The sequence below is a fragment of the Colossoma macropomum genome, unplaced genomic scaffold (assembly GCF_904425465.1).
Source record: "Colossoma macropomum unplaced genomic scaffold, Colossoma_macropomum, whole genome shotgun sequence".
Classification (NCBI taxonomy): domain Eukaryota; kingdom Metazoa; phylum Chordata; class Actinopteri; order Characiformes; family Serrasalmidae; genus Colossoma; species Colossoma macropomum.
Genome location: NW_023494786.1, coordinates 31,851,775 through 31,879,420, shown reverse-complemented (window position 1 = coordinate 31,879,420; position 27,646 = coordinate 31,851,775). Strand labels below are relative to the sequence as shown.

The window sequence follows — 27,646 nt, the reverse complement described above, 5'->3', positions numbered from 1 at the left end:
ATCCGATTTTTTGCTCAAATCCGATCTCTCTGACACGATGGCTCTCACTCGTTTAGGTAAGTGATTCAAATCTGTGATTAATGTGAACCGGCGTCCTGAAATGACCCTCATGAGCTCATCCTACTCAGTAACGTCACGTGAATGAATCACGTTCATCATCAGCACAAACTAACGAGCAGAACGAGCTTTGGCTGCGAATATAACAAGCTCTGAACAGATCTCGGCTGCTCATTATTGGAGCAGGACAATGGTGAAAAAGGGTCAGATGTTCTGCTTTTCCATCGTTTACTGGCTTTAACTTCGGTTACGCCACGGTAACACTGAAAGACGGCGCATACACAGTGAAAAAAATCATCTTAACAAGTGAAAACGTCTTAAATGTAGCCAATAAATCTAATATCTCTCATTATGAGACTGTTGTAAGAATATTATAAGATTATTCCACCTGTTTCTGTACATTTTTACTTGTTTTAAGTGATTTTATCTGGTGAAAGTGTCTTATTCCATTGGCAGATTAGTTTACTTGTTTGGAGAAATAATGAAGATAATTTAGCTCATTAATAATAATGCTTGAAACAAGTAACATGATCTGCCAATGAAATAAGACACTTTTATAAGATAAAACTGCTTAAAAACGAGTAAAAATGTCTAGAAATAAGTTAAATAATCTCACAATATTCTTACGAAAGACTCATAATGAGAAATATTAGATTTATTGACTACATTTAAGATGTTTACACTCACTCAGACATCGTTTCTTCTTTTTGCAGTGAATTTGTATCTGAGCGTCTCATTAAGGTCGCATGGCCACAAACCGGATACGTATCCAATCTAGGACCACATATGAAAGCGGCTCAGTAGAATGTGGATCGGATCTGAGTCACAAAAAAATCGGATTTGAGCCACTTCAGCCCGGCCCACATTATCTTTCAGTCCACATTAGCATTTTTAGATGAAACACGCCTTTAAGGCTGATACATGGCCGTCTCGCTCCACATCACCACGCTGAGCAGGGCTTTTAAGCTAAAAGGGGGAAAAGAGATGTGAGGGCAAATACAGTTGCAGTTCAGTTCAGTGAGAAACCTTTGCACAAAGCCCTTGGAGACACAAGCAAGTTATCCATGCCATCAGTGTTACGGCTCTGGCACAAACGGGTCTTTGTATTGTAACTAACTATTAATAACAAACCGGTATACAGTTGCGATGCCTATGGCGAAGTCACGTCCGTTCTGGACAGCATTGTGCCGACAGCTTCTTTAGGTTTAGTGCAAAAACGAAGTGTTGCCTTCATTTGATCGACCCTGAACTCCACCCCAGCCCTCTTGTTCGTTATCTTTTACAGTATTATGTCGTCTTCTTTTTTTTACTCCTTGTGCATTTATATGCTGCTTTCAGTACCTGTCCATCTGCCTCTGTGTCTGCTTAGAGGCTTCTTTTTCGCCGAGTGAGGTGAGCGATGGATAAAAAGCTTCCCTGTGTCATGTGGAGGTGGCCTCCAGGTAGCTCTGAAGTTTACGCACAGTCGATTCGTCCAAGGAGAAAAGGTCAAAGTCAAAGGTGGTGTTGGTGACGTTGAAGTGGCCTGTCTTTTCGATGAGGTTTACTATCTGAAAATACAAATCAGAGAAGAGTCAGAACAGAAGAAATGGTTAAACAGAACACTGGATGTGATGGGAATCAGAACGTGGACGAGTGGCTCCGCCACCATAGTATGTATGTATTTAAGCCTTTATGTTCCTCTTGGTTAGCAGTGGTTTTGGCCTTGCAACTCTTTCATGGGTAGCATTTTGGCCCGGTCTCTTTCCAACGATGGAATCACAAACGCTGACCTTATCTGCAGCGAGCGAGGCCTGCAGCTCCTAATATGTTCGCCTTGGTTCTTTTGTGATGTCCTGGGTGAGTCGTCACTGCGATTCTGTGAAGATTTACCACTGTTCCAACGTTCCACGTTCTCTCCTTTTGGAGATAATGACTCTCACTGAGGTTCTCTGAGTCCCAAAAAAAGGTTTTTCGGACTGATATATTTCTGCTGGAAAGGATCTATTTAAGCGATGTCTAGACTCAACGGGGCTGGCAGTAAAAAGCCTGGGTGTGTCTGGTTTAATTGATCCCAATTATCAGCTAAATTTAGTCGACTGGTAACTAAAGGGGCAATTACTTTTTCACACAGGGCCAGTTTTCCTTTAGTAAACATCATGAAATGGTTCTTCATGTGCATGATTGTGCTGTAGATTGTTCTATATAGAACTAGAATAAATAAATTAGAGTAAGTTAATGAACTGGATAAATTGTGACCCTAACGTTTTTCAGGTGTAATATATCTGTGAACGTGGACGTTTCTGTAGACCCACATATGAAACAAAGTGGACTTTGAGGCACTAAAGAGAGACAGTGTTGAGTGCTCTGACCTGCTGTAAGATATTCCTCTCTCTCAGAGCCATCAGCCTGCGATGGAGATCCACCAGCTCCTCAGTATAAGCCTGGAATGACACAAGTGACCCTGAGCCATGACTGAAAACACACACTCTGCAGTACGAGCAGCCGAACGCCACCTTCTCAAAGTCCTGCTTATTTAAATATAGTTTGTTTTATTTACCCTTCCTACCTTGTCGTATCCCCTCTTGATCATCTTCTCTCTGGTGCAGGAATCTGGACTCTTCTTCCCCAGCATCTACGAAAGAAATGAACACAAAGCCTGTTCTTTAAAGGGGAATTCCATCAAATTTCTAAATTTCTGCGGAATTAATAATTGAGGTAACGTCATTCAGAGTGTGTGTGTGTAAAATGGTTGATTGCACACAGTCAACAAAAATGGTTCTTTAAGGGTTTTTTAATAAAGAAAATCGTTCTATATAGAACCTTAGCACTCATTTGCATGATTAAAGGGTTCTTTGCATCATGAAAGTGTTCTTCAGATTGATGGAGAATGTGCTGAAGATGGTTCTAAACAGAAAGGGTTCTATATAGCACCAAAAAGGGTTGACATCTTAAAAATAGAAGACCCCTTTTTGGTGCTACCTTTTAAAAAAGGTTCTATATAGATCCATATACAACACATTCTCAATCAGTCTGAAGAACCGTTTAATGATACAAAGAACCCTCTAACTGTGCAAAGGGTCCTTTCAGTGTTCACGGTTTTATATAGGCGTGTAGAGACTCAGATGTCTTTACAGTGGTGGTGATAGGAACCAGGGGTCGCCATGACTACAACACAAATATAGCCATTTTATTTACTATCCAGAACCACTAGTGAACCTACACGCGTCTTATTTGTTGATGATGGTAAAATAGTGCTAAATCTGTGAAAATAAGTTTTCTTCAGGAACTATTTTGGCCTCAGAACACCCTGCATGTATCCCTCCGCCATGAAAGTATTTTCAAAAAGATGGTTTAGGCCAAAACCTTCTTAAAACTATTGTAAAACTAAAACAATGTCTCAGATCTCTCTCATACTTCACTCTAACTTATGTCTTATTTTTTATTTCTGCCTTTTTATGTCTATTTTTTTTTATTTCTATCTTTTATTTGTGCCTAATATATGTAAGTTTATGTGTAATTATATGTTTTGCTACTGTAACACTGCAATTTCCCCTCAGGATCAATAAAGTTCATTCTTTCTTTCTTTCCTTGTCTCTATCTATCTATCTATCTATCTATCTATCTATCTATTTCACATCAAATCACTTTCAATGACTGTTAGATCTTAACCACTGAATTATGCAGAGACTGTTATCCTAAAAGCCTTCAATATAGACAGAATATGTACAGATATAATGTAATGTGTTCCAGTCTATTTCCTGCTCACATTTTTAATGTGTCCCAGCTCCAAACACGCCTCAACTAATCAATCAACAACAATGAATACCTGGTATATTTGTGCTGGGAGCTGAGAAAATGTAAACTGTTTTGGGGTCAGCAAGAACCAAACTGGAAAACACTGACTTAAAATATGATGATATGCTCTTCAAGACATTTACTTGACTCTGACTCTTAGGCTTCGTTCACACAGCAGGTAAAAGTGGCCCAAATCTGATTTTTTTGTTTGGCTGTTCAGATTATCTTTTAAATGTGATCTGTATGCGACATCAGTCTGAACAGATCAGCTCCTCAACTGACCCACATACAAAAGAACAGAGCGTCACGCTGCTTCACGGCTCATCCAGAGGTAAACAATCACGACTGCCAACGAGCGCCAGTCGCTCCCGGAGGATCAGCTTCATCTTCACCAGCATCACAGGAGCCATCATGAAGGTTCACTGACTGACAGCTGGGCTCATCACCCAGAATGTGTTCGAGCCGTAAAAAGGGCGCGGTCACTTCTTTGGTTCTCCTCGGATTCTTTAAACTTTGCTTTCAGACTTTTATCTGTTCTTTGACGCTGCAGCCTCGTTCTCCTGCGGCCGCGTTCGGCATTTCTTTCTAAATCTCTTCAAACTCGGAGGGTTTTGGATGAGTCTCTTCTAGTTTTTGGTACAGAAATATCACCCCAAACGTTTATGAGTCTCAGCAGCGTGAAATTAAGACGAACGTCGAGTTGGTTTGACGTAAAAGTCGCATGAATTCCGATCTGGCTGTTCAGACTGAGTCACACTGCTGCATATCAGATACGCATCGGATTTCAGTACCACATACTAAAGAGCTCGAATCGGAATTGAAAATGTCAGAATGGGACAGTCGTGGGTTGGAGGTTAGGGAACCAGCCTTGTGACCGGAAGGTGGCCGGTTCAATCCCCTCAGCTGACAGTCTATGACTGAAGTGCCCTTGAGTAACCCCCAACTGCTCCCTGGGTGCCGTGGATAGGGCTGCCCACCGCTCCGGGCAAGTGTGCTCACTGCCCCCTAGTGTGTATGTGGGTGTTTCACTGCACGGATGGGTTAAATGCAGAGGTCTAATCCCGATGTGTTCAGACACAGTTGGCTAAAAGGTTCATTTCAGAGTCAGTGTTTTTTGCTGGTCACACTGCCACACAGACACACATCTGAGTCACACATGTAGAAAACTGTAGGATTTGGGCCACTTTTACCTGCTGTGTGAACGCAGCCTTAGAGAAAGGTTAGCTCTCAGTGCTAATAATTATAAATTGTACCTTAAGGTTGACTGTGCTGAGTTTGTGGGGAGGGGAAGGGGCTTCCTGGCTGGGGGGACGAGGCTCCTCCACTCCATCACTCTCACTGTCCATGCTCAAGCTGAAAAGAAAGGTTTCATGTTTATATTACGATCTGTGCAAATCCAAACGGCTTCACGTATCCTGCCAAGTGCAGTGCAGAACACATACATAATGGAGATGTAAGCCTCTCACCTCACAGCGATTCAGTTCAGTTAAAGCAACGGTTCGACCGAAAAATCTAACTTACACAGTTTACACTTTCTGCAGACGTAGTCGACCTGCTGAGACATGCCTGGAGGTTAGCGCCAGAGCAACGAGGCTAACATTGCTAGCAAACACTAGAATTCAATGGACACCGGCCCAGTCCCATTTCTTATTTTTACCCCTACCCCTTGTTTTCGAGTGTCTTCTTGCCCCTTGGAACTGAGTTATAAGGGATAGTGGTTGAAATCTTCCCTCTGAAATGGGACCCTCAAATAAAAAGAGCATCACTTCATTAACAGCTACCAGCGCTGCTCTGTAGGCGACCCTGCCAGTCTGCAGTGACAGCAGAGGAGGGTGAAGTTCAGCTCCTCACTGCTGGGCTTTAGTTACATTTAGGGCATCATATGACTTCAAAGAGGGGGGCAATTATTTATTATCACCCACCCCTAATTCTTCAGTGATATGAAGCTGAAGTCAGATATTCACCAGCTTCTTGTTCGAATTTTCCGGTTCCACCTTAAATGGTGTGGCAATTACATTCTGGCACCTCAGGTGTCAGAACTGCTGGACTATTTAAGGTGGAATGGGAAATCTAGCTAACTAGCTACCGAGACATTAGCATATTACTAGTGATTTTTTATGCTTGTTATGAAAAAAAGGACCATAATACACTGAAACAACATTAAACTATGTAATTCAACGGTTACTGTAAATCTATTTTCTCACAACACTCTGTTTGGAGTCTCTGAAAAACCTCCGTTTGGAGGTCCATGTAGCCCCAACACTTCACCCAACCCCTCTATCTCAACAAAAACCTGCATCCGGGTCTTCATTACAGTCACGCAGACATGCTGATGTAGCTTAAGACACAGTATGATTTACTGTGAATTATATGAACAGCCACTTTAGAAACAGGGTCTTTATTCATTAACCCCCTCAGGACTCAGGAGTGGTGATCTAGAATCAGGATTTGAGACAATGACCGTCATAATTATGGAGGAATCTGATCCGAGATCTGTCCTGCTTTGTGAAGAGCAGCCCTGGTGTTGTCTGAAATGGCTGCCTGTAGCGGTTTTGTTTATTTTTATATTTCACAGTAAGTCACACTGCATCCTAAACCACATCGACAAGTACGCACAACCTTAATAAAGAGCTGGATGTGGTTAGAGAGGGTTGAGGGCATATGGGGATATATTTTTACAGAAGCTAGATATTTGAGTGACTACTGAGTTCTAGTGTTTGTTAGCAATGTCAGCCTTGTAGCTCAAGTTCTAAACTACAGAAGCAAAATCTGGACTTGGAACACGTCTTGGCTGATCGACTACGTCTGGAGTAAATGGAAAACTGAGTAATGTGGGTAAAGAACACTGACCAACTACATGTTTCACTATGAAATGAGCATAAAGAGGCCTGTTTAAATGGATTTAGTGCAGTTTGCAAAATATTACTAGTATAACAGCAAATTGTACTGTATTGGGAGATTTATTATTCTTCTTCTTCTTCTTATTATTATTATTATAGTATTTTTCATATGTGGCACTACAGGTTCTACTTTGTCTGTTCCAACTTCTTAAATCTCGGAAAAAAACTACATATTATAATGCATATCACTGTTGTCAGAACGAAACCTTCTATCTCCAAAATGGTGACTTTACAGAAGAAGGAAAAAACATACTTTACTTTTAATGTAAGTCAATGGAACCAGACTTTTTTCCAAGTCATTTTGGGTCGTTTCTTTTAGTCCATTCATCATGAAATTTACATACAATGTAGAGGGTAACAGGTTTTTTTCAAATTATGTCTGAAAAACATAAAAAATGGAGATACGAGGTTTTCAGCGATATCGTGTATTGTGAAAATGTCTGCAAGAATCGTGATGTAATCGTTTTGCCGTATCGACCACCCCCAGTGGAATATAACAATAAAAAACAATATACCAAGTTTTTTTTTTTTTTAGTTTCAACATTTAAACTGAGAATTTTCGAATTTTATTTTTGGCCAAAAAATATTTAATTTAAATTACATACTTAATTTTAAATTTTAATATTCCAAAATCAATATAGGCAGACAAACGCAATACATTTTTACACCACTAATATATGGTTATACTTATATTTCAGTACTGGAGGAGTATTAAGGCACTAGGGAGTGACTAAGTGACTAATCTTATCCAGGCATGCTGGTAGGATTATTAATGTATGTGTTTATTAGCGATACGTTTACGTGTTTCATACCGTGAGTCCTGGTTGGGTGGAGTGTTCTTCATTGGTGTTTCCACCTCCGAGCTGCTGTCATCATCAGATCCTTCAGAGTGCATATCCTCCACCATGGAGCGTAAAGGTCCTGCACACAAAGCGCTACACTTAAAGGAACGGTTTGGAAAATGTACACAGTTTTCTGTTTACACTAGATACAGTGAACCAGCCGAGAAACGTCCGGTGTCTTTACTATGCTGGAGCTACGAGGCTAATGTAGCTCACAAACACTAGAAGTCAATAGTCACCCAAATCGTTTCTGTAAATAAATCCCCAAAACTTCTCTCAACCCACTCAAACCTCATCCAGGTCTTCGTTAAGGTGGCACAGACTTGCTGATGTGGTTCAGGACAGAGTATCGGTCAATCAACCTACCTTTATTTAATCTCGGAGAACATTGAGGGTGACCCTCGCTTACAATGGTGCCGAGTAGATACAGAGCAAGGGATTGATAACGTGTAAGAACATATCAAATAATAAAAGTAAATTTATAATAAAAAAGATTCAAATCAGGTAAGTATAAAAAAGTGAAACATTAGTAAATAAAATACATAAAAATACAATAAAAATATAAAACAATAATTAAAACATTGCTAAAATGTAAAGGTTAATAAAATAAGAGGAGAATAAGATCAAAAAGTAAACAAAAAAATTATTAAAATGACTAAAATAATAATCATAATTAAAATAAGAATATGAATAATAATAAATAAACTAAGAAATAAACAATAAAATAATGAAAATAAGATAATAATGGTAAAAAAATCAGGTAAACCAGTTGCAGGCAGAGTGGAGTATGACTTACTGTGAGCTTTAAAAACAAAACTTGGAGATGAAAACTCTGAGATTCCAACGTCCCTGCAGAATCCTGCAGAATATGGACGCTAGATTTCTAGATTTCTGTTATTTCTGTTTTCTATAATATTTAATAATATTCGTTCATATGTCTTCAGATTTAAAATTCAAGATAACAGCTACTTTTAAAAAAGAAACAACAGAAATCTGTGGCGTCTATATGCCTGCGTGACGTGTCTGGACACAAACTGAAGTCGGAAATTTGGCACGACACGACACGACACCTGCTGTCTAAAGTGGCGACCTGCAGCGTTCACAGCCGGGCATGCTGTGTCCTAAACCACATCGACAAGTCTGTGTGACCTTAATGAAGACCTGGATGCGGTTTTAGCAGGTGAAGAGAGGCTCTGGGGACATATTTACAGAAAAGATTTGGGTGACTATTGACTTCTAGTGTAACACGAAACATATCACTGTCATCGGAAGAAAACCTTGCATCTCCGTTTTTGTCGTTTTTCAGTTTTTGACATAATTTGAAAACACCTGTTACCCTTTACGTTGTGTTTTTTACTAAAATGACTTGGAAAAAAGTCTGGTTCCATTGAATTACATGAAAAGTAAAGTATGTTTTTTCCTTCTACTGTAAAGTTACCATTTTGGAGATACGAGGTTTTCTTCTGACGACAGCGATATCTTGGCTGACTGGCTACCTTGCGGAGCAAGAGGAAGATGGTGATCATTTGATTTTGGGTGAACTATTCCTTTAAACGAATCATGAACCCGCCATTTAGAAGCCTGAAGACCCAAAAAGGAGGCAGGACGTTCTGGAGAAACACTGTCCATACGGTCACCAGGAGTCGTAAACAACCTGACAGCACTTAATAATAACAGTAATAATAATAATTCAATTAAATCCAATACAGGAGATCTGGAACACATGCAAACCTTCCCTTCTCTAAAACAAGCTATTACACATATTCAGCTGATTATTAAGCTCTTCAAGAGTCCCTTCAGATGTAGAGCAAGATGTTCCCTCAAGGAAAATGCACTGAGCGCTGTAATAGAGTGGAAGAAAAGAGGAATTACTGAATATTTGTTCCCTCCTCAGCCCTGTGGTTCACCTGCACAGGTTCCTGCACCTGAGTCACGTCATCAGTAAGGATGGACATGGTTATCTGGACATATTTGAGCAAATGTGTCTCAAAACATCGTCCTGTTACTGAAGAAACCCACCAAAGTCTACAAAGCTCTTGCAGGAACCTCTGACTACCTTAATGGGTTCCATCAAGAAGCATGTTTCAGCTCTAGGTTAGCTACCTTAAAGGAGAAGTCCACCAAGGCTTCGAAATTTTGACATGACTCAATCACTAAGATGGAAACGAGAGTCATTCAGAGTGGTTTGGTGTGAAACGCTCTGTTCTAGAGAAACTTACAGAGTCAGAATTGTTCACAGTGGTGGTGATAGGAACCAGACGTCCACCTCTAAAAGCTCCCTCACAGAAAGTTACTACATAAAATGGTTATGAATTCACTGCCTGGTGTCTGAGACACCGTTTTACAATAGTTTTGAAAAGGTTTTGGCCAAAAACACATTCATGGCGGAGGCATTATAAGGCAAAATAGTCCCCAAAGAAAACTTTTTTTTTTCAATTTTGTTTACATCTCAACCACCGAATTATGCAGAAGTAATTTTAAAAATCGGTGGAATAATAATATTAAAAAAAACAGTTTGGAAATTTAGATAATCAATTAGCGTTCAGTAAAAATGCAGAATCAGGTGTTTTAAAGCAGAAAAAACCCTGTGTGGTGCAGGTGGACTATAGAAACAGTGAGGAAACTGCTCTTTATCTACTGTAAATACTGTATCTGATCTTACCCTGGCCTTGCTTCTGTGAGGGCTCAAAGTCGGAGTCCGAGCTGGAGCTAGAGCTGGACGTGGAGGGGCTGGTCTGGGCCGACTGCTTTAGGAAACACAAATACAAATACAGTACGGAACATGAGGCCAGCTGTTGAGCTATTTTACAATAATACAGACTGAACTGGAGAACCTGACACAAAACACTGTCATGCTCAGAATAACAAACACGTGTAAAATATCCAGACCTCGCCTTTAGTATCACAACAACATATGATAAGAAATTAAGAAAATGAATGAACAGTAACCAACACCACGAAGAAATCTGTGTAGCTCTGTCCAAAGTGCTACAATATTTATATAACTTAAGGCTGGAAGTGACGGCTGAGAACCGACAGGCGTATCAGCCAGTAAAGCACTACTGAACTAAAACTACTGGACACGTTACTTATTTAGCTTTTTTGTTTCAAGAGCAACATAATCACAACAACAGAACATCACTTACTGAATTTTTATGCCCTTAAAATCAGTATCTACCACAGAATTTTCATGCTCTAAAACAGGGGTCGCAACCCAAATGTTAAGAAGAGACATTTTGTCCTTTCAACAAAATTCAAACCTTGGGAGCCACAACATTATGTCCATTTCACCATCTTGGCTGTAAATGTGTCTCAGTATGTGCTGATGTGCCAGTATAGCATAAAAATATAATCTAAACGAAAACGCAGACTTAAACTTAAAAAACGCAGACTCTGCTTTAAGCTTTAGCTCAGCTATAGCTGCTTTTCTCGCATCTCCGGCAGGAAACTTTTCCGCAGGAGTAGAACAGTTTTTTGTGAAACGTCTCTCAACGTTCGACTTTTACAAGGCTGAATTATCTTGTTCCACTCGTTTCTCGTGGCGAATGAGAAACTGATTCATCTTCACGACTTTTTAGTGTTTCAGTTTCTCGTTGCAGATTAAACGTATCAGGAAACCAGCTGGAGTGATTATAAATACAAATAAGTCCATTCGTCTCCAAATTATCGATGTTCATCTTAAATCTTTCTCTTTGCCGTTTCGTTAGCTACTAGCTAAGCGAGACTGTTGTATGTGTTGCTATGGTGACCAGCAGTCTGCGCTGATCTTCAGGGTTAAAGGGTAAATTAGCAGTTTTACATTAACTCCAGAGTTTAAGACCATTTACTGTTAAACTGTGTTGAATGATCAGCAGAGCTTTATTTTACTGTAAAGGAGGATTATTTTATTTTTACCTACTAATCTGATTCTGCTGTGGAGCCACAAGAGGGCAGAAAAAGAGCCGCATGTTGCCAAACCCTGGACTAAAAAGAACAGACTGTGGATGTGAGCTGCAGCTTTATCCACTTGTTTCACCTCAGATTTGGAGGAGGCCTCGTCTTCTGAGTTGGACTCGTCAGACTCTGCCTGCCTCTTCACTTCCTGCACGTCCGGTCTCATCTTGGCCCAGTGGCTCTTTTCTTTGGACACTTTCTTCTCCGGGTAGGAGGAGGGAGTGGTTGAGGAAATGCGGGGGGAGTTGCTGCTTAAGCCTCCACTGGTGGATCCCTTCATGCTAGGGGTGAGTGATACGGCAAACACACATTATTATGACGTTTTCACTGTCATTTCATTTAATCACTGTAAAAATTATGACAGCTTACTTTTTTGGACAACTACCCAAAAGATTAATTAATAGACAAAAACAGGTCTGACGCTGGAAAAATGGCAAAATTAGACATTGTTTGGAAAAAAAGGTTCAGCGCTAAAAACCAGCGGAGATAAATCACTACACATCGTCCCCCTGTACATACAGTCTTCAGTGTTAGCTAATTGTTACTGTAATATAGCATAAGTCTGTAATACGTTGAATCTAAACAGAGATTTTGTGCTGTGAGCATCTTGACCAATCATAAATGTTCTCAAAATGTGAGGATGAATTCAAGAAATGTAAATCATACTAGTGAAAATATCCAGGCCAAATAAATGAATAATAAGTTTAAAAGCTTAACACAAATCACTGATCCCAACTGCATCATATAGCAACGTAGTGCCAATCTGGTATGTTGTCCACACCCTAATAGCCCTAATATACACCGATCAGACGTATATTATGACCACCTCCTTGTTTCTATGCTCATTGTCCATTTTATGGATCATTCTCAGCACTGCAGTAACACTGACGTGGTGGTGGTGTGTTAGTGTGTGTTGTGCTGGTATGAGTGGATCAGACACAGCAGTGCTGCTGGAGTTTTTAAACACTGTGTCCACTCACTGTCCACTCTATTAGACGCTCCTACCTTGTCGGTCCACCTTGTAGATGTAAAGTCAGAGACGATAGCTCATCTGCTGCTGCACAGTTTGTGTTGGTCATCCTCTAGTCCTTCATCAGTGGTCACAGGACGCTGCCCACAGGACGCTGTTGGCTGGATATTTTTGGTTGGTGGACTATTCTCAGTCCAGCAGCGACACTGAGGTGTTTAAAAACTTCAGCAGCACTGCTGTGTCTGATCCACTCAGACCAGCGCAACACACACTAACACACCACCACCACATCAGTGTCACTGCAGTGCTGAGAATGATCCACCACCCAAGGAGGTGGTCATGATGTTATGCCTGATCGGTACCTTCATACTGACCAGCCCTTTCGTAGGGCTACTTGTATTTTCAGTTTTAATACGTTTTTAATTGTGGTCACGATTAAAATATTTGATATTTTATGAATAAAAATGTCATAAAATCATATTTGCTGAAATGAGAAAACGGTAAATGAGAGATGCTGATCAGACAGTAGGGGCTTACTGGCCATGCAGATTTCCATTTCCATATATTGGTTGGAAAATTGTATTTTTTTAATTTTCAATATAGTCTAACCTCTTCTGCTTCTTGGAGCTGAGTTTGGGAGACTCTGTGGTGGACGAGGGGCGTTTATTTACGCCTCGTCCCTCCAGCTGCCCTCCTCCTCCTCCTCCTCCTCCTCCTCCTCCTCCTGCTGCTGCTGTTCCTCCTCCACCTGCGTCCATCTTAGATTCCCTCAGTGTGAGTTTGGGCTCTTTAAAGGCTGCTTTGGGAACAGGTTTCGCTTCCTCTTTTCCCCTGGTATCTGTGGCTTTCCTGGAAAAGGAGGAAGATTCCCGTGTGGATTTCCCTCCTTCGCGGTCACTCTCTCTGGATGTGGCTTTGCTCTCGGAGTCTTTCCTTGTGCGCTCTCTGTGCTCTTTGGCGGGTTTATGGGGTTTGGGGCCTTTGCTGCTTCCACCCGCACCATCTTTACTCGGCTCCTAATGGTAGAAAGAAAGTGTATTAAATAATACATAAAAATAATTATGAAGTATTAAAACTCTCTATTCCACAGAGCTACAGAGCTTCACAGAGCCATAGTTCCACAGAGCTACACTACAGAGATACAGTTCTACAAAGCTACACTATAAGGGTCTCACAGAGCTACTACAGAGAGAAAGGACGTCCATAGAGCTACTCCACAGAGCTGCAGAGCTCCACAGGGCAACAGAGCTCCACAGAGATACAGAGTTCCACAGAGCTGCTCCACAGAGCTACAGAAATTCACAGAGCTAGAGTTTCACAGAGCTACAGAAATCCACAGAGCTACTCCACAGAGCAACAGAGTTTCACAGAGCTAGTTTCACAGAGCTACAGAAATCCACAGAGCTAGTTCCACAGAGCTACCCCACAGAGTCACAGAGATCCACAGAGCTATTCCACAGAGGTACAGAGTTCCACAGAGCTACACCACAGAGCTACAGAAATCCACAGAGCTAGTTTCACAGAGCTACAGAAATCCACAGAGCTACTCCACAGTGCTACAGAGATCCACAGAGCTAGTTTCACAGAGCTACAGAAATCCACAGAGCTACTCCACAGTGCTACAGAGATCCACAGAGCTATTCCACAGAGCTACAGAAATCCACAGAGCTATTCCACAGAGCTACAGTTTCACAGAGCTACTCCACAGAGCTACAGAGTTCCACAGAGCTATTCCACAGAGCTACAGAAATCCACAGAGCTATTCCACAGAGCTACAGTTTCACAGAGCTACTCCACAGAGATACAGAGTTTCACAGAGCTACTCCACAGAGCTACAGAAATCCACAGAGCTATTCCACAGAGATACAGTTTCACAGAGCTACTCCACAGAGCTACAGAGTTCCACAGAGCTATTCCACAGAGATACAGAGTTTCACAGAGCTACTCCACAGAGCTACAGAGTTCCACAGAGCTATTCCACAGAGATACAGAGTTTCACAGAGCTACTCCACAGAGCTACAGAAATTCACAGAGCTACTCAACTGAGCCACAGAGGTCCACAGAGCTACATAATTCTAGAGCTATTCCACAGAGCTACACAGTTCTACCGAGCTATTCTGTATTATCTCTGAATTTTTACCCAGTTTCCTCTCCAGGTTAGTTAGTCAGCCAGGTGTCCCCCATGAAACAATGCTGCAAAACTAGAAGGGCGAAGACGAGCCAAGCTTCCTCTGAGACACGTGAAGCTCCACCGCATCACACACATCCAACATAAGGCTAAATATACTCTTTTGGACGACCAGCTGTGGCATCGAGATCAGGCCCGCCGTATCACCACACGGTCCAAATTAGCAGTTTTAAACAACTTTAATGACACAACTTTAAAACAGTACTGCATTTACATCTCTGCCACACTTTTTTACACCTGCTGCTCTTTACATTAAAAATAAATGGTGCAAAATTCCTTGGAATAAAATTTTAGGTATAATAAGATCTTAATAAAATCCTAATTAAGAATGTTAGAACGTCATAGATATGAGGGTTTGTTAAATCAGCAATAATACTTGCATTTATGTACATTAATGAAAACCTCTCCTCATTTTTGTGTATATTTACTGCCAGCATGAAGCCGAGTTTCTAGAATAAGGCTAACCTGTGTCCAGCTACTGACCTTTATCCCATGGGAAGATTTGATCTTTTTCGGGTCCGAGAAGGCCGATAAAGGAATAGTGGGCAGCATAGGATAATCCGGACTGGGCCTCGGCATCATCTCCGCTCCTTCGGGTATGACCATTACCTGAGAGAGAAGAGAGAGAGAGAGTAGGAGCAGAAGGAAAGGGTGAAACATCTACAGACCTGCTCAGTCAGCAAAGAGGCCAGCAGCAACACAAACAGGCCAACTCACCCCGCCAGCCTTGACCAGTTTGCGGCGAAACTCGTGCGTGGGGTTGTTAAACGTGAGCTTTTCACAGCGCAGGTGATTGACCGGTGGGTTGCCTTCCAGGTTCAGAAAGAGGTCATAATTAAAGCAAACTTTCTTAGGCTCCTCCTGTTTTGGACAAGATCAGAAAAATATATGTTTGTGATTACAGCATAGTCAAATAAATATGAAAAATAAATATATGTGAACATTAAATAATAAGAAGACTTGTTTATTTTTGTCTGAGACTCTTTTGTCAGTCAAAAATAACAGTTAAGAAGAGTCTAAGACTCATTTCCATCTTTGTACATGGCAAAAAACACGAAACACAATAAAACTAGGCTTCGGTTTCTGAAGAAGACATTATGAAAAATGAGTTTTGACTGTTATAATCAGGCTGTGAACTGCAGAACTAATGGAATCATTTTTTACCGTTTACTATTTTCTTAGTTCTCTCAAATACAACAGCGGCACACACAATAAAAGCTCTGCTAAACTACGTCTGTTTGTCTGTCAGTGAAACCGTTCTGTTGCATCAGTCTGTCACCCCAGAGTACAAACACTGCAGTTCAGTGAAAAACCAAACTGTACCCTTTGACCTTCGCCAGGTTGCAACATGTCTAATCGTTTTTCCTTGAGAGAAACACAAATAACTAACGGCCGCAAGTGGAAACGTCTCTGTGTGATCAAATCAGCTGCCAGAGCTGCGTGGCCGTTTCACTGAGGTGTCCTTGTTAAAAGGACGAGCGGTAGAAGTAGATTTTCAGGTTTAAAGGCTTAAACCCCCTTCAGGTGAGGCATCTCGAAGGTGGGAGGACTGGTTGACACCACAGTGGTTGTATGACACATTTGCGTAAGGCATGTTGGGTAATGTAGCGAGGGAACATAGACGTGAATGAACGCAAACATGCTGAAATATAAAATTGTGAACTCTGTCACAAGTGACAATACTGTGCAATAGAATACCGAATAACACAACAAATAAGATATTAAATGCTGATTTCAAGCCGAAATAAAATAAATAAAATATTAAATACTCATTTCTAGCCAAAATAAAATAGAAAAATAAAATGCAATATTAAATGCTAATTCCAAGCCTAAATAAAATACAAAAAATAAAAATATTAAATGCTGATTTCCAGCCGAAATAAATAAATAAAACAAACAAAATATTATGCTATTTTCCATCCAAAATAAAATAAAAAAAATAAAATAAAATATTAAATGCTAATTTCAAGCCGAAATAAAATACAAAAAAATTGTATATGCTAATTTCCTGCTGAAATAACATCAATAAAATAAATGAAATATTAAATGCTAATTTCCAGCTGAAAAAAAATAAAATAAAAAAAATAAAATAAAATATTAAATGCTATTTTCCTGCAGAAATAAAATAAATAAAATAAATAAAATATTAAATGCTATTTTCCTGCAGAAATAAAATAAATAAAATAAATAAAATATTAAATGGTAATTTCCAGCCAAAATAAAAAAAAAATAATAATAATAAAATATTAAATGCCAATTTCAAGCCAAAATAAAATACAAATAAATTAAAATAAAGTATTAAATGCTGATTTCAAGCTTAAATATCCCTTTAAACTGTGCATAAGTGAAGTGAAGTAAGTGAAGTGCATGTTAAAGCACAATTAGTGTTGGTTTGCTGAATTTAACATACTGGGGGAGAAATTAAGATATAAAAAGTGTCCTGTGGGTTAAAGTTATGTCACATTATAACTGCATGATTTATTTTTTACACATATGTTAAACTCAGCAAATGAAAAGGAATTGTGCAGTAAAATATGCAGAAAATGACACTGTTTAAGTGTCCTTTTAGAGCAGGAGCGTCCACTCTTATCTGCACAGGCTGGTGCCGCTGCAGGTTCTCACTCCAAACAAGCTGGAGCTCACCTGACTCCACTTGTTTAACCAGTCGGTCTCAGTCTTTTCAAGCATTTTATCAGGTGATCTCTGCTTTGCTGGAGTGAAAACCTGCAGCCACACTGACCCCCTGAGGATAAGACTGGACGACCCTGCTGGAGAGCGGTCAACTTACTTTTACACAATCAATAAAACACACAATCTGACCAGGGATGTTCAAACTTCAGCATATGACTGTAGGTTCACACTTAAAAAAGACGGTTCTTCAAGGTTCTTTAGTAAAAAAAAAAAAAAAAATGGTTCTATGAACCATGAACACTTAAAGAACCCTTTGCATGATTAAAGAGTCTTTACATGATGAAATGGCTCCTCAGATTGATGGAGAATGTGCTATAGATGGTTCTCTACTGAACCTTTTTGAAAACGGGTTCTATAAAGCACCAAAAAGGGTTCTGCTATTGTTACAAGCTTGACATTTATAGTTATAAAAGATGGTTCTTCAAGGGATCTCTATATAGAACCATAAAAACTCAAAGAAGCCTTTGCATGATTAAAGGGTTCTTTAGATTGATGGAGAATGTGCTGTAGATGGTTCTATATGGAACCTTTTTTTGGACCATTCTATATTGCATCAGAAAGGGTTATTCTATGACACTGTAAGAACAGAAGAACCCTTTTCAGAAAGGTTCTATATAGCACCATCTTCTCATTCTCATCAATCTAAAGAACCCGTTCATGATGCGAAGAACCCTTTAATCATGCAGAGAGTTCAAGTGTTTAGGTTCCACACAGAACCATTTTCTTTACTAAAGAACCCTTGAAGAACCATCCTTTTTAGGAGTGTTGTAACAACAGAAGAACCCTTTTTTGTTGCTACATAGAACCCTTTTTAAAAAGGGTTCTTTGAGTGTTCATGGTTCTATTACAGCACCATTTTCTTTACTAAAGAACCCTTGAGGAACCATCTTTTTAAGTGTGTAGAATTTATTACAATGTAATTTTTACTATTTAAACAAAACAATAAGCTGTGAGTTACACTGATTTAACCACAGCTATGAGGCTTTATTCTGTACAGACTGTAGTCCATCTGTTTCTCTGATACTTTGTTAGCCCCCTTTTACCCCCCTGTTCTTCAGTGGTCAGGACCCCCATGGACCCTCACAGAGCAGGTACTATTTGGGTGGTGGATCATTCTCAGCACTGCAGTGACACTGACGTGGTGGTGGTGTGTTAGTGTGTGTTGCGCTGGTCTGAGTGGATCAGACACAGCAGTGCTGCTGGAGTTTTTAAACACTGTGTCCACTCACTGTCCACTCTATTAAATAGACACTCCTACCTTGTCAGTCCACCTTGTAGATGTAAAGTCAGAGACGATAGCTCATCTGCTGCTGCACAGTTTGTGTTGGTCATCCTCTAGTCCTTCATCAGTGGTCACAGGACGCTGCCCACAGGACGCTGTTGGCTGGATATTTTTGGTTGGTGGACTATTCTCAGTCCAGCAGCGACACTGAAGTGTTTAAAAACTCCAGCAGCACTGCTGTGTCTGATCCACTCAGACCAGCACAACACACACTAACACACCACCACCACATCAGTGTCACTGCAGTGCTGAGAATGATCCACCACCCAAACAGTACCTGCTCTGTGAGGGTCCATGGGGGTCCTGACCACTGAAGAACAGGGTAAAAGGGGGCTAACAAAGTATCAGAGAAACAGATGGACTACAGTCTGTAACTGTAGAACTACAAAGTGCACCTATACAGTAAGTGGAGCTGATAAAATGGACAATGAGCGTAGAAACAAGGAGGTGGTCATAATGTGACGCCTGATCGGTGTAAATATGTGTTTTGAGTTTCCTCACCTTGTTCTTAAAGTAGACCTCGATGGGCATGAGGAACCCAGCATAGCCCGACTCTTCCACCTTATACGGAGGCTCCTTACACACTAGACAACAGAAAAACAAACACAGTGAATAAAGACAAACAACTAACCTCAAATGCAGCCAACAGCTTCACTGATTAAAAGGTTTGTTAAAGGGTTCTTCAGACTGATTGAGAACCTGTTTGAAAAGAGTTCTACATAGCACCAAAAAGGGTTCTTCTATCATTACAAATTTGACATTGTAACTATAAAAGAACCCTTTTGGGTGCCACAGAAAACCCTCATCAAAAAGGTTCCAAATAGAACCACACGCAACAAATTCTCCATCAATCTCAAGAACCATTTAACGATGCAAAGAACCCTTTAGTAAAGACAAAGGTTCCATATAGATCCATGAACACTCAAACAACCCTTTGCATAATTAAGTGGTTCTTTACATTGTAAAAGGGTTCTTCAGATTGATGGAGAACATTTTTGAAAAGAGTTCTACATAGCACCAAAAAGGGTTCTTCTATCGTTACACGTTTGACATCGTAACAATAGAAGAACCCTTTTGGGTGCTACGTAAAACCATCATCAAAAAGGTTCCAAACAGAACCACATACAACACATTCTCCCTCAATCTTAAGAACGATTTAACGATGCAAAGAACCCGCAAAGGGTTCTTTAAGTGTTCATGATTCTATATAGAACCATTTTCTTTACTAAAGAACCCTTGAAGGACCATCATTTTTAAGAGGGTAGTTTGCACTGTAGTCCGTGTAGTTACTGAGTAATAAACTGTACTACGTAATAATCCTGGGATTTTCAGGGGTTAAATGTATATTACTGTTGTTATTACTATGTTATAACTCTAGACCTCTAAGAGATGTAGGTACAGCGCTGCTGTATCTCAGTTTAAGTTGCACACGTGCCTCTCTTGGGTTTGGGGAAGCTGTCGTGCAGCCTGAAGACAACCCTCTCCACGAAGTGCTGGATGTCGCACGTCTCCGGGCCTCGAACGAACACCATCCAGTCGTGAGTGAAGCCCTCAGTGGTGGCTTTCTTCCTGAGCTGGGCTCGGTGGCCCAACTCCAGCTTCACCTGCACCGTACACTAACACCACACAGAGACACACAGCAGGTCAGCCTCCCTGACCGCAAACGAGCCCCAGTCCCAACACACAGGTCTGATAAAATGACAAATATATCACAGTATCCGGTGATTTTTAAGTGCATTAATACATAAAAACAATAAAACAATAAATATCCTCTCTGTTTTTGTTTTGAAATGTCTGAGAATATCTCTCTAAACTCATTCTCATCCTGAACACTCCAAAAAATTATATCTTAACAAGTGAAAACTTCTTAAATGTAGTCAATAAATCTAATATCTCTCATTTTGAGACTGTTGTAAGAATATTATAAGATTATTCCACCTGTTTCTGTACATTTTTACTTGTTTTAAGTGATTTTATCTGGTGAAAGTGTCTTATTCCATTGGCAGATTAGTTTACTTGTTTGGAGAAATAATGAAGATAATTTTGCTCATTTCAAGAAATAATGATTAAAACAAGGAACATGATCTGCCAATGAAATAAGACACTTTTATAAGATAAAACTGCTTAAAAACAAGTAAAAATGTCTAGAAATAAGTTAAATAATCTCACAATATTCTTACAACAGTCTCATAATGAGAAATATTAGATATATTGACTACATTTGAGATGTTTACACTCACTTTGATATAATTTTACAATGTGGGGTAAAATAAAACGGTAAAATTGAGTAGCTTAAATAGAAATAACTTCATTGCAATGTTTTGGGGGAAAAGGAAAGCCTGTGAGGAAGACGGACAGCACGTCTCTCTCTCAGGTTTCAGAGAGCAAAGGTAAGCCTGTCTTAACAAGTGAAAACGTCTTAAATGTAGTCAGTAAATCTAATATCTCTCATTATGAGGCTGTTGTAAGAACATTATAAGATTATTCCACCTGTTTCTGTACATTTTTACTTGTTTTAAGTGATTTTATCTGGTGAAAGTGTCTTATTCCATTGGCAGATTAGTTTACTTGTTATATATTAAATAATGAAGTTTAAGTCAGCATTAATAAAGCGACCGAGCCCAATCTGTCCTGAGTGCTGCTGTTATACACTGTAGGAAATTATGCAGCTTTCACACTTAAAAGAGAAATAAACCAGGTTAACTTGAAATACTGAGTTCATTGAACTTTGAATAATAAGTTAATAAACGTAAAACACAGCTTTTACTCCTGTTAAGTTAATATTACTAATATTATTAATATTATTAAGTTAATAAGTTCAATGATCTCAAAATGAACCCAGTTACTTACTTTTTTGAGTGTAAAAGCTGCACATTTTTCTACAGTGTATAATAAAAGAACACTTTACAAACCTGACATCTGATATTTGGCCTTTTTTCTTAGACCAAATGAGAACCTTACATAGTTCTGCAGTCGTAACCAGACAGATACACATATACACACACAAACAATGGTTCCTCAAGAGTTCTTTAGTAAGGAAAATGGTTCTATTTCGAACCATGAACACTCAAAGGACTCTTTGCATCATTAAATGCTTCTTCAGATTGATGGAGAATGTGCTACAGATGGGTCTATATAGAACCTTTTTAAAAAAGGTTCTATACAGCACCAAAAAGGATTCTGCTATTGTTACGACGTCAAGCTTGTAACCATATTGAGTGGTATATAGAACCCTTTTCAAAACGGTTCTGTATAGAACCATCTACAGCACATTCTCTATCAATCTGAGGAACCCTTTAATCAAGCAAATGGTTCTTTAAGTGTTCATAGTTCTATATAGGACCATTTTCTTTACTGAAGAACCCTTAAAGAACCATTATTTTTAAGAGTGAAGCTTAACATAGTAACAACAGAAGAACGCTTTTCAAAAAGGTTCTGTATAGAACCATCTACAGCACATTCCCCATCAATCTGAGGAACCCTTTAATCATGCAAATGGTTCTTTCAGTGTTCAATTTTCTACACAGAACAATTTTCTTCACTAAAAGAACCCTTGAAGAACCATCTTTTTTAAGCGTGTAGAAAGGAAACTTTGTTTTTATGCGTTTTCAGTGGTTCTATCAAATCAGTCTGAAGCGCCCAGGATACAAACTGCTTAATTAGGTTTTTGTTAACTATCAATATCACTAAAATTAAAAAATAAATATCGATACCAATATTGTATAAACGATATATCGGCCAGCACTACCAGCGTATCACACAGTTCAGTCTGTTCTCTGTTCTAATACAGTCAAGGTTCTGCTTCATTCACAACACAGATATAAGACAGCAGGCTGGACGTTTCTGGACTCCGTCAGGCTGAATCATTAAATAACTTTAAACAGTTGTTTAAGACGTTTTTTTAAACAGGACTTTGGAGGCCCGTAGTTTTGTTGACGCAAACATGACCTTCGACGTGTCCATTTGGCTGATTCAGCTTCTACGAAAGCAACAGAAAAAAGCTGATAGGACGGCACGTCTACGGGCCTCGGTGGTTAATGTGTCTCCTGCCACGCTGACGGAAAATAACAACACTAACCAGACTAGAAGACTTTAAAAAGACTTTAAAAAGACTTAAAAAGACTTTAAAAAGACTTTGAAAAGACCTTGAAAAGACTAAAAAAAGACTTTAAAAACACTTAAAAAGACTGAAAAGACTTTGAAAAGACTTAAGAAAGACTTAAAAACACTTAAAAAGACTGAAAAGACTCTGAAAAGACTTTGAAAAGACTTAAAAAAGACTTAAGAAAGACTTTAAAAAGACTTAAAACGCATGAAAAGACCGAAAAGACTTTGAAAAGACTTAAAAAAGACTTTGAAAAGACTTTAAAAAGACTTTGAAAAGACTTAAAAAAGACCTTGAAAACACTAAAAAAAGACTTTAAAAGGACTTTGAAAAGACTCTGAAAAGACTTTGAAAAGACTTAAAAAAGACTTAAGAAAGACTTTAAAAAGACTTAAAACGCATGAAAAGACCGAAAAGACTTTGAAAAGACTTAAAAAAGACTTTGAAAAGACTTTAAAAAGACTTTGAAAAGACTTAAAAAAGACCTTGAAAACACTAAAAAAAGACTTTAAAAGGACTTTGAAAAGACTCTGAAAAGACTTTGAAAAGACTTAAAAAAGACTTAAGAAAGACTTTAAAAAGACTTAAAACGCATGAAAAGACCGAAAAGACTTTGAAAAGACTTAAAAAAGACTTAAGAAAGACTTTAAAAAGACTTAAAACGACTGAAAAGACTTTGTAAAGATTTTAAAAAGACTTTGAAAAGACTTAAAAAAAGACCTTGAAAACACTAAAAAAAAGACTTTAAAAGGACCTTGAAAAGACTTTGAAAAGACTGAAAAGACTTAAAAAAGACTTTGAAAAAACTTTAAAAAGACCTTGAAAAGACTTAAGAAAAACTTTAAAAAGACTTAAAAAGACTGAAAAGACTCTGAAAAGACTTTCAAAAGACTCCAAAAAGACCTTGAAAAAGACTTTTGAAGACTAAAGTCTGACTCCCTCTCATATCTACAGACAGTGTCACGGTTTTGTCACATTGTATCTTCCCAGACTATGATTTCTCTAAGACTGGGAATCTGGCAGTGTCACTATTTACAAGACCGCAACTAGATTTTTGAGATTATGTCCCATCATGCACCTGGTGGAAATTTAGAAGCAGATAAGCCCTTTTCTTCCACTCTGTAGTGATACAGATGGGAAGATACGCTGGCTGGGCATGTTCAGATCTGAGTCTCAGCCCAGTTCACTGTAGAGCTGTATACTCTGACAGATCATCACCCAGAATCTTTAATTAACCTGTAAAATGTGCGGCTACTTTTTAATCTGATATAAAGATTAACATGCAGCGATTCAGCATTGCTGATTGGTGAATGAACTATGAACTAAACCATAAAAAAAACAAACTGTGTAGCGGAAAGCAAAAAAAGGGAAAAAAACATTGATGATTCTTCAATAAAGCCATTTTTAAAGTCCTCTGCACATTTCATCACATCACTGTTACACTGAGTGAACCTGAAGTATTAAAGCAGCCAGTTTACATTCTAAGTTAATGTGATTTTCGTATTAAAGTGGAGCAGATTTGCCGTTTTTACAGAGATTTCAGGCTCTCACACGAACATATTCTCTCTCTCTGTCTGTCGCACTCTCTCTATCGCTCTCTCTCTCTCTCTCTCTCTCTCTCTACCACGCCACTCACACGCGCTCGCCCGCTCGCCCTCCAGCACCCCTAGCACGTCACTATTTGCAGGAGCCCAGACTTAAAACTTACGATAATATTAACCTTTTAAACTCCTTGAGACCACCGGTGGTTCCAAAACGCACTTCGTCATATTCTTCATAACTTTCATATTTCATAAGCTACATTCTAAAGGTGGGGGTCGTATGAGAGCTGTAACTGTCTTCTCTCCAGTCAAATAGATGGGTGATGTAATTTTAAACCTTTATAATGAAAGAAGCTGAACTTTTCTACTGAAAGTCGACCCATTTTTCCACAAATCTGGGCTATAAACTATAAACAGATGGCGTCTCTTCAGTGATCTGCTCTGTAAAAATTATTTTTATAAAATAATACAAAGAGCGTCGAAGATTTTTGGCTTTCAGCAGTAAATTGTAAGCATAGCAATATGTGTGATCTGTTCATTTGAGGGGAACTTTTACAAAAAAATACATAAATAAATAACATAATGTACATTTATCTCATGCAGTTACTGAATCATTTGCCTCATGATTTGGTCATGTAAATTCAGATGGACAAACCAAAATATCCCCTGGTCCATAAGAGGTTAAACACGGTTTATTTTGTCGCAGCGTCAAGACGGGAAAAAGACTGACTTAAGACGGCCGCCTCACACTAAACGATCGAGATGACGCGACGCGACTCTGACAAGACCCTCATGATTTTATTCCGATACTGGATATTTGTGAAATCGCTTGAAAAGTCGTTTGGTGTAAAGCCGGCATACGACGCTTTCACCCAGGGGATGATGAACCTCAAACATCAGACATAAAAAAGAGCACATGACATCACTGGAATCCAATCAGTGATATTTAAAGAAGGTATTAATGACAAAAGTATTGCTGAGGCATCGGCATCAAAATCAAGGTATCAGTATAGACAAGGTTTGAATGACACCCTGTCCCAGTTGACTTCCACTATTCCAGTGTTTCCAGACTGAGTCACGTCATTAGTTAAATGGAAATTTCACACAATCCCTTCAGGATCAATTCATTAAGATGTAAACAGAGTCATTCAGAGTGGTTTGGTGTGAAACGCTCTGTTCTAGAGAAACTTACAGAGTCAGAATTGTTCACAGTGGTGGTGATAGGAACCAGTTGCCCCCTCTAAAAGCTCCCTCACAGAAAGTTACTACATGAAATGGATGCCTGAGGCATCATTTGTACAACATGATAAAAGTTTTGGTCTAAATTGTATACCAAAAAAGCCTTTTTAAGACTATTTTGCCATTTTCCCCAAATTTCGATTCATTTTTGCTTTCGATTAGTCAGTAAAACGGCTATATTCGTGACCTCCTATCACCACCACTGTAAAGAAATCAGGGTCTCTACAATCAACCATATCACACCAAACCACCATGAATGACTCTGTTTACATCTGAACGACCGAACTGTGGAGAAATGTCGAAAAATCTGTGATATTTCCCTTTCATGATAAGCCTTTCAGGAGAATCAGTGTCTGTAAACTAAGTTGTAACGTCATGCAGCAATGCCATTCCCAATATTTCCTGCAGATGAGCTTCCGATTTATATATATATCGCTGTTGTCGGAACAAAACCTCGTATCTCCATTTTTTCTGTTTTTCGTTTTTTTTACATAATCTGAAATTTTACTCTTTACACTGTGTGTAAATTTCATGATAATTGGACCAAAAGAAATGTCCCAAAATGACTTTTAAAAAATTCTGGTTCCATTGACTTGCATTAAAAGTAAAGCAGGTTTTTTCCTTCTTCTGTAAAGTTACCATTTTGGAGATATGAGGTTTCTTCCAACAGCAGCGATTTATATATATATATATATATATATATATATATATATATATATATATAAAGATGCATTAACACACTCTTAAAACAAATGCTTATTAGCAAGTGTTCTTTAGTAAAGACAATGGTTCTATTTAGAACCACGCGTTCTATACAGAACCATTTGCATGCTTAAAAGATTCTCTGCATGGTGAAATGGATCATGCTGTATAGGGTTCTATATAGAACCTTTTTTGAAAGTGGTTCTATACAGCATGATATAAAAGTGTTCTTCTCTTGTACGCTCTTAAAACAGACGGTTCTTCAAGGGTTCTTTAGTAAGGAAAATGATTCTATATAGAACCACGCACACTCAAAGAACCCTTTGAACGATTAAAGGTTTCTTTGCATCATGAAAGGGTTCTTCAGCTTGATAGAGAATGTGCTGTAGATGGTTTTATACAGAACCTTTTTGAAAAGGGTTCCATAGTTACAACCTTGACACTGTAACAGTAGAAGATGTCAACACATTCTCTATCAATCTGAAGAACAATTTCAGCATAAATAAGAACCATTTAAGCATGCAAGTGGTTCTACATGGAACTCATGGTTCTAAACAGAACCATGCCCTTGAAGAACCATCTTTTTTTAAGAGTGCACACCTGATAACAGACGGCCCAAACTGTATCTGTCTGTCTGCCTTAATGGAAAAGAAGGAAAATGGAAGATGTGGAACCCAGCTGGAGGTTTAGAGGCCAAGTGGAACAAATAAAAGGCCATTCTTTTCACACAAACTGCATTTATCCGCTCTTTTTCTCTCTTTTCTTGGTTGCAACCCTTCCTGATTCATCCCTTCTACGAAAAGCTTTGACGACGTCGAGCACTGAAGCTACAGTCGCCAGCTTCTTGTTGGAATTTTTCCGTTCCACCTTAAATGGTGCAGCAGCTGCATTCCGTGCAGCAGTTCGCTCTGTATCCGCTGCATCATTTAAGGTGGAACGGGAAAATTCGAACGAGAAGCTGGCGAATAGGAAGCCAACTTCAGCCTCGCAAGCTACAGCTACAGTTCAGCACGTTACCGACAGATTAAACGTTTAATGCTCACCCAGAGCTCGTTACTGTGACCTTAAGGAACACGGAGCTACTTCTGACACCGCATTCGTGTAGTTTGTGTTGATGTTTTGCTCATATTTGAGCTCTTTTAAGCTCCAGCTAGATGCCACTGCTGGCTGCTAACATCCTGACACACATCATCACGTTAGCGAAGCGGCCTAACGTTAGTGCCCCTCATCATGGCCACGATTCTGGCGCAAATCCTGCACATTTGTGCACCCAAATGGCAAATATAAGCTGTCAGAAAGCGCAGGTTCCTCATTACCATGTTCTCCATAGTGGCCAACTCTCTGGCTCTCTGCTTTATTTACTGAGGCGCTGCAGGAATGTGGAGCTGCATCCTCACTGGGACTCAGCTGAACCCGCAT

At 39.2% G+C, this 27,646-nt stretch overlaps 1 protein-coding gene across 4 annotated transcripts; it reads right to left on the bottom strand.

Annotated features, from left to right (window-relative positions):
* Positions 1 to 714: 714 nt before the first annotated feature.
* mllt1b (MLLT1 super elongation complex subunit b) lies at positions 715 to 27,646 on the bottom strand. Of its 4 annotated transcripts, none has more exons than XM_036565355.1 (13): positions 27,544 to 27,646; positions 20,076 to 20,256; positions 19,142 to 19,224; positions 15,385 to 15,528; positions 15,151 to 15,276; positions 13,089 to 13,495; positions 11,592 to 11,790; positions 10,239 to 10,323; positions 7,547 to 7,655; positions 5,088 to 5,187; positions 2,597 to 2,671; positions 2,409 to 2,480; positions 715 to 1,607 (listed from the first exon to the last, which is right to left on the bottom strand). In XM_036565355.1, the coding sequence occupies exons 1-13, from the start codon at positions 27,553 to 27,555 to the stop codon at positions 1,479 to 1,481; spliced, it is 1,722 nt and encodes a 573-aa protein (XP_036421248.1). In that variant the 5' UTR covers positions 27,556 to 27,646; the 3' UTR covers positions 715 to 1,478. The 4 variants fall into 4 exon arrangements, with proteins under 4 accessions (XP_036421248.1, XP_036421251.1, XP_036421250.1 ...); XM_036565358.1 differs by having other exon boundaries at positions 2,606 to 2,671; positions 10,239 to 10,320; XM_036565357.1 differs by having other exon boundaries at positions 2,606 to 2,671; positions 27,544 to 27,555.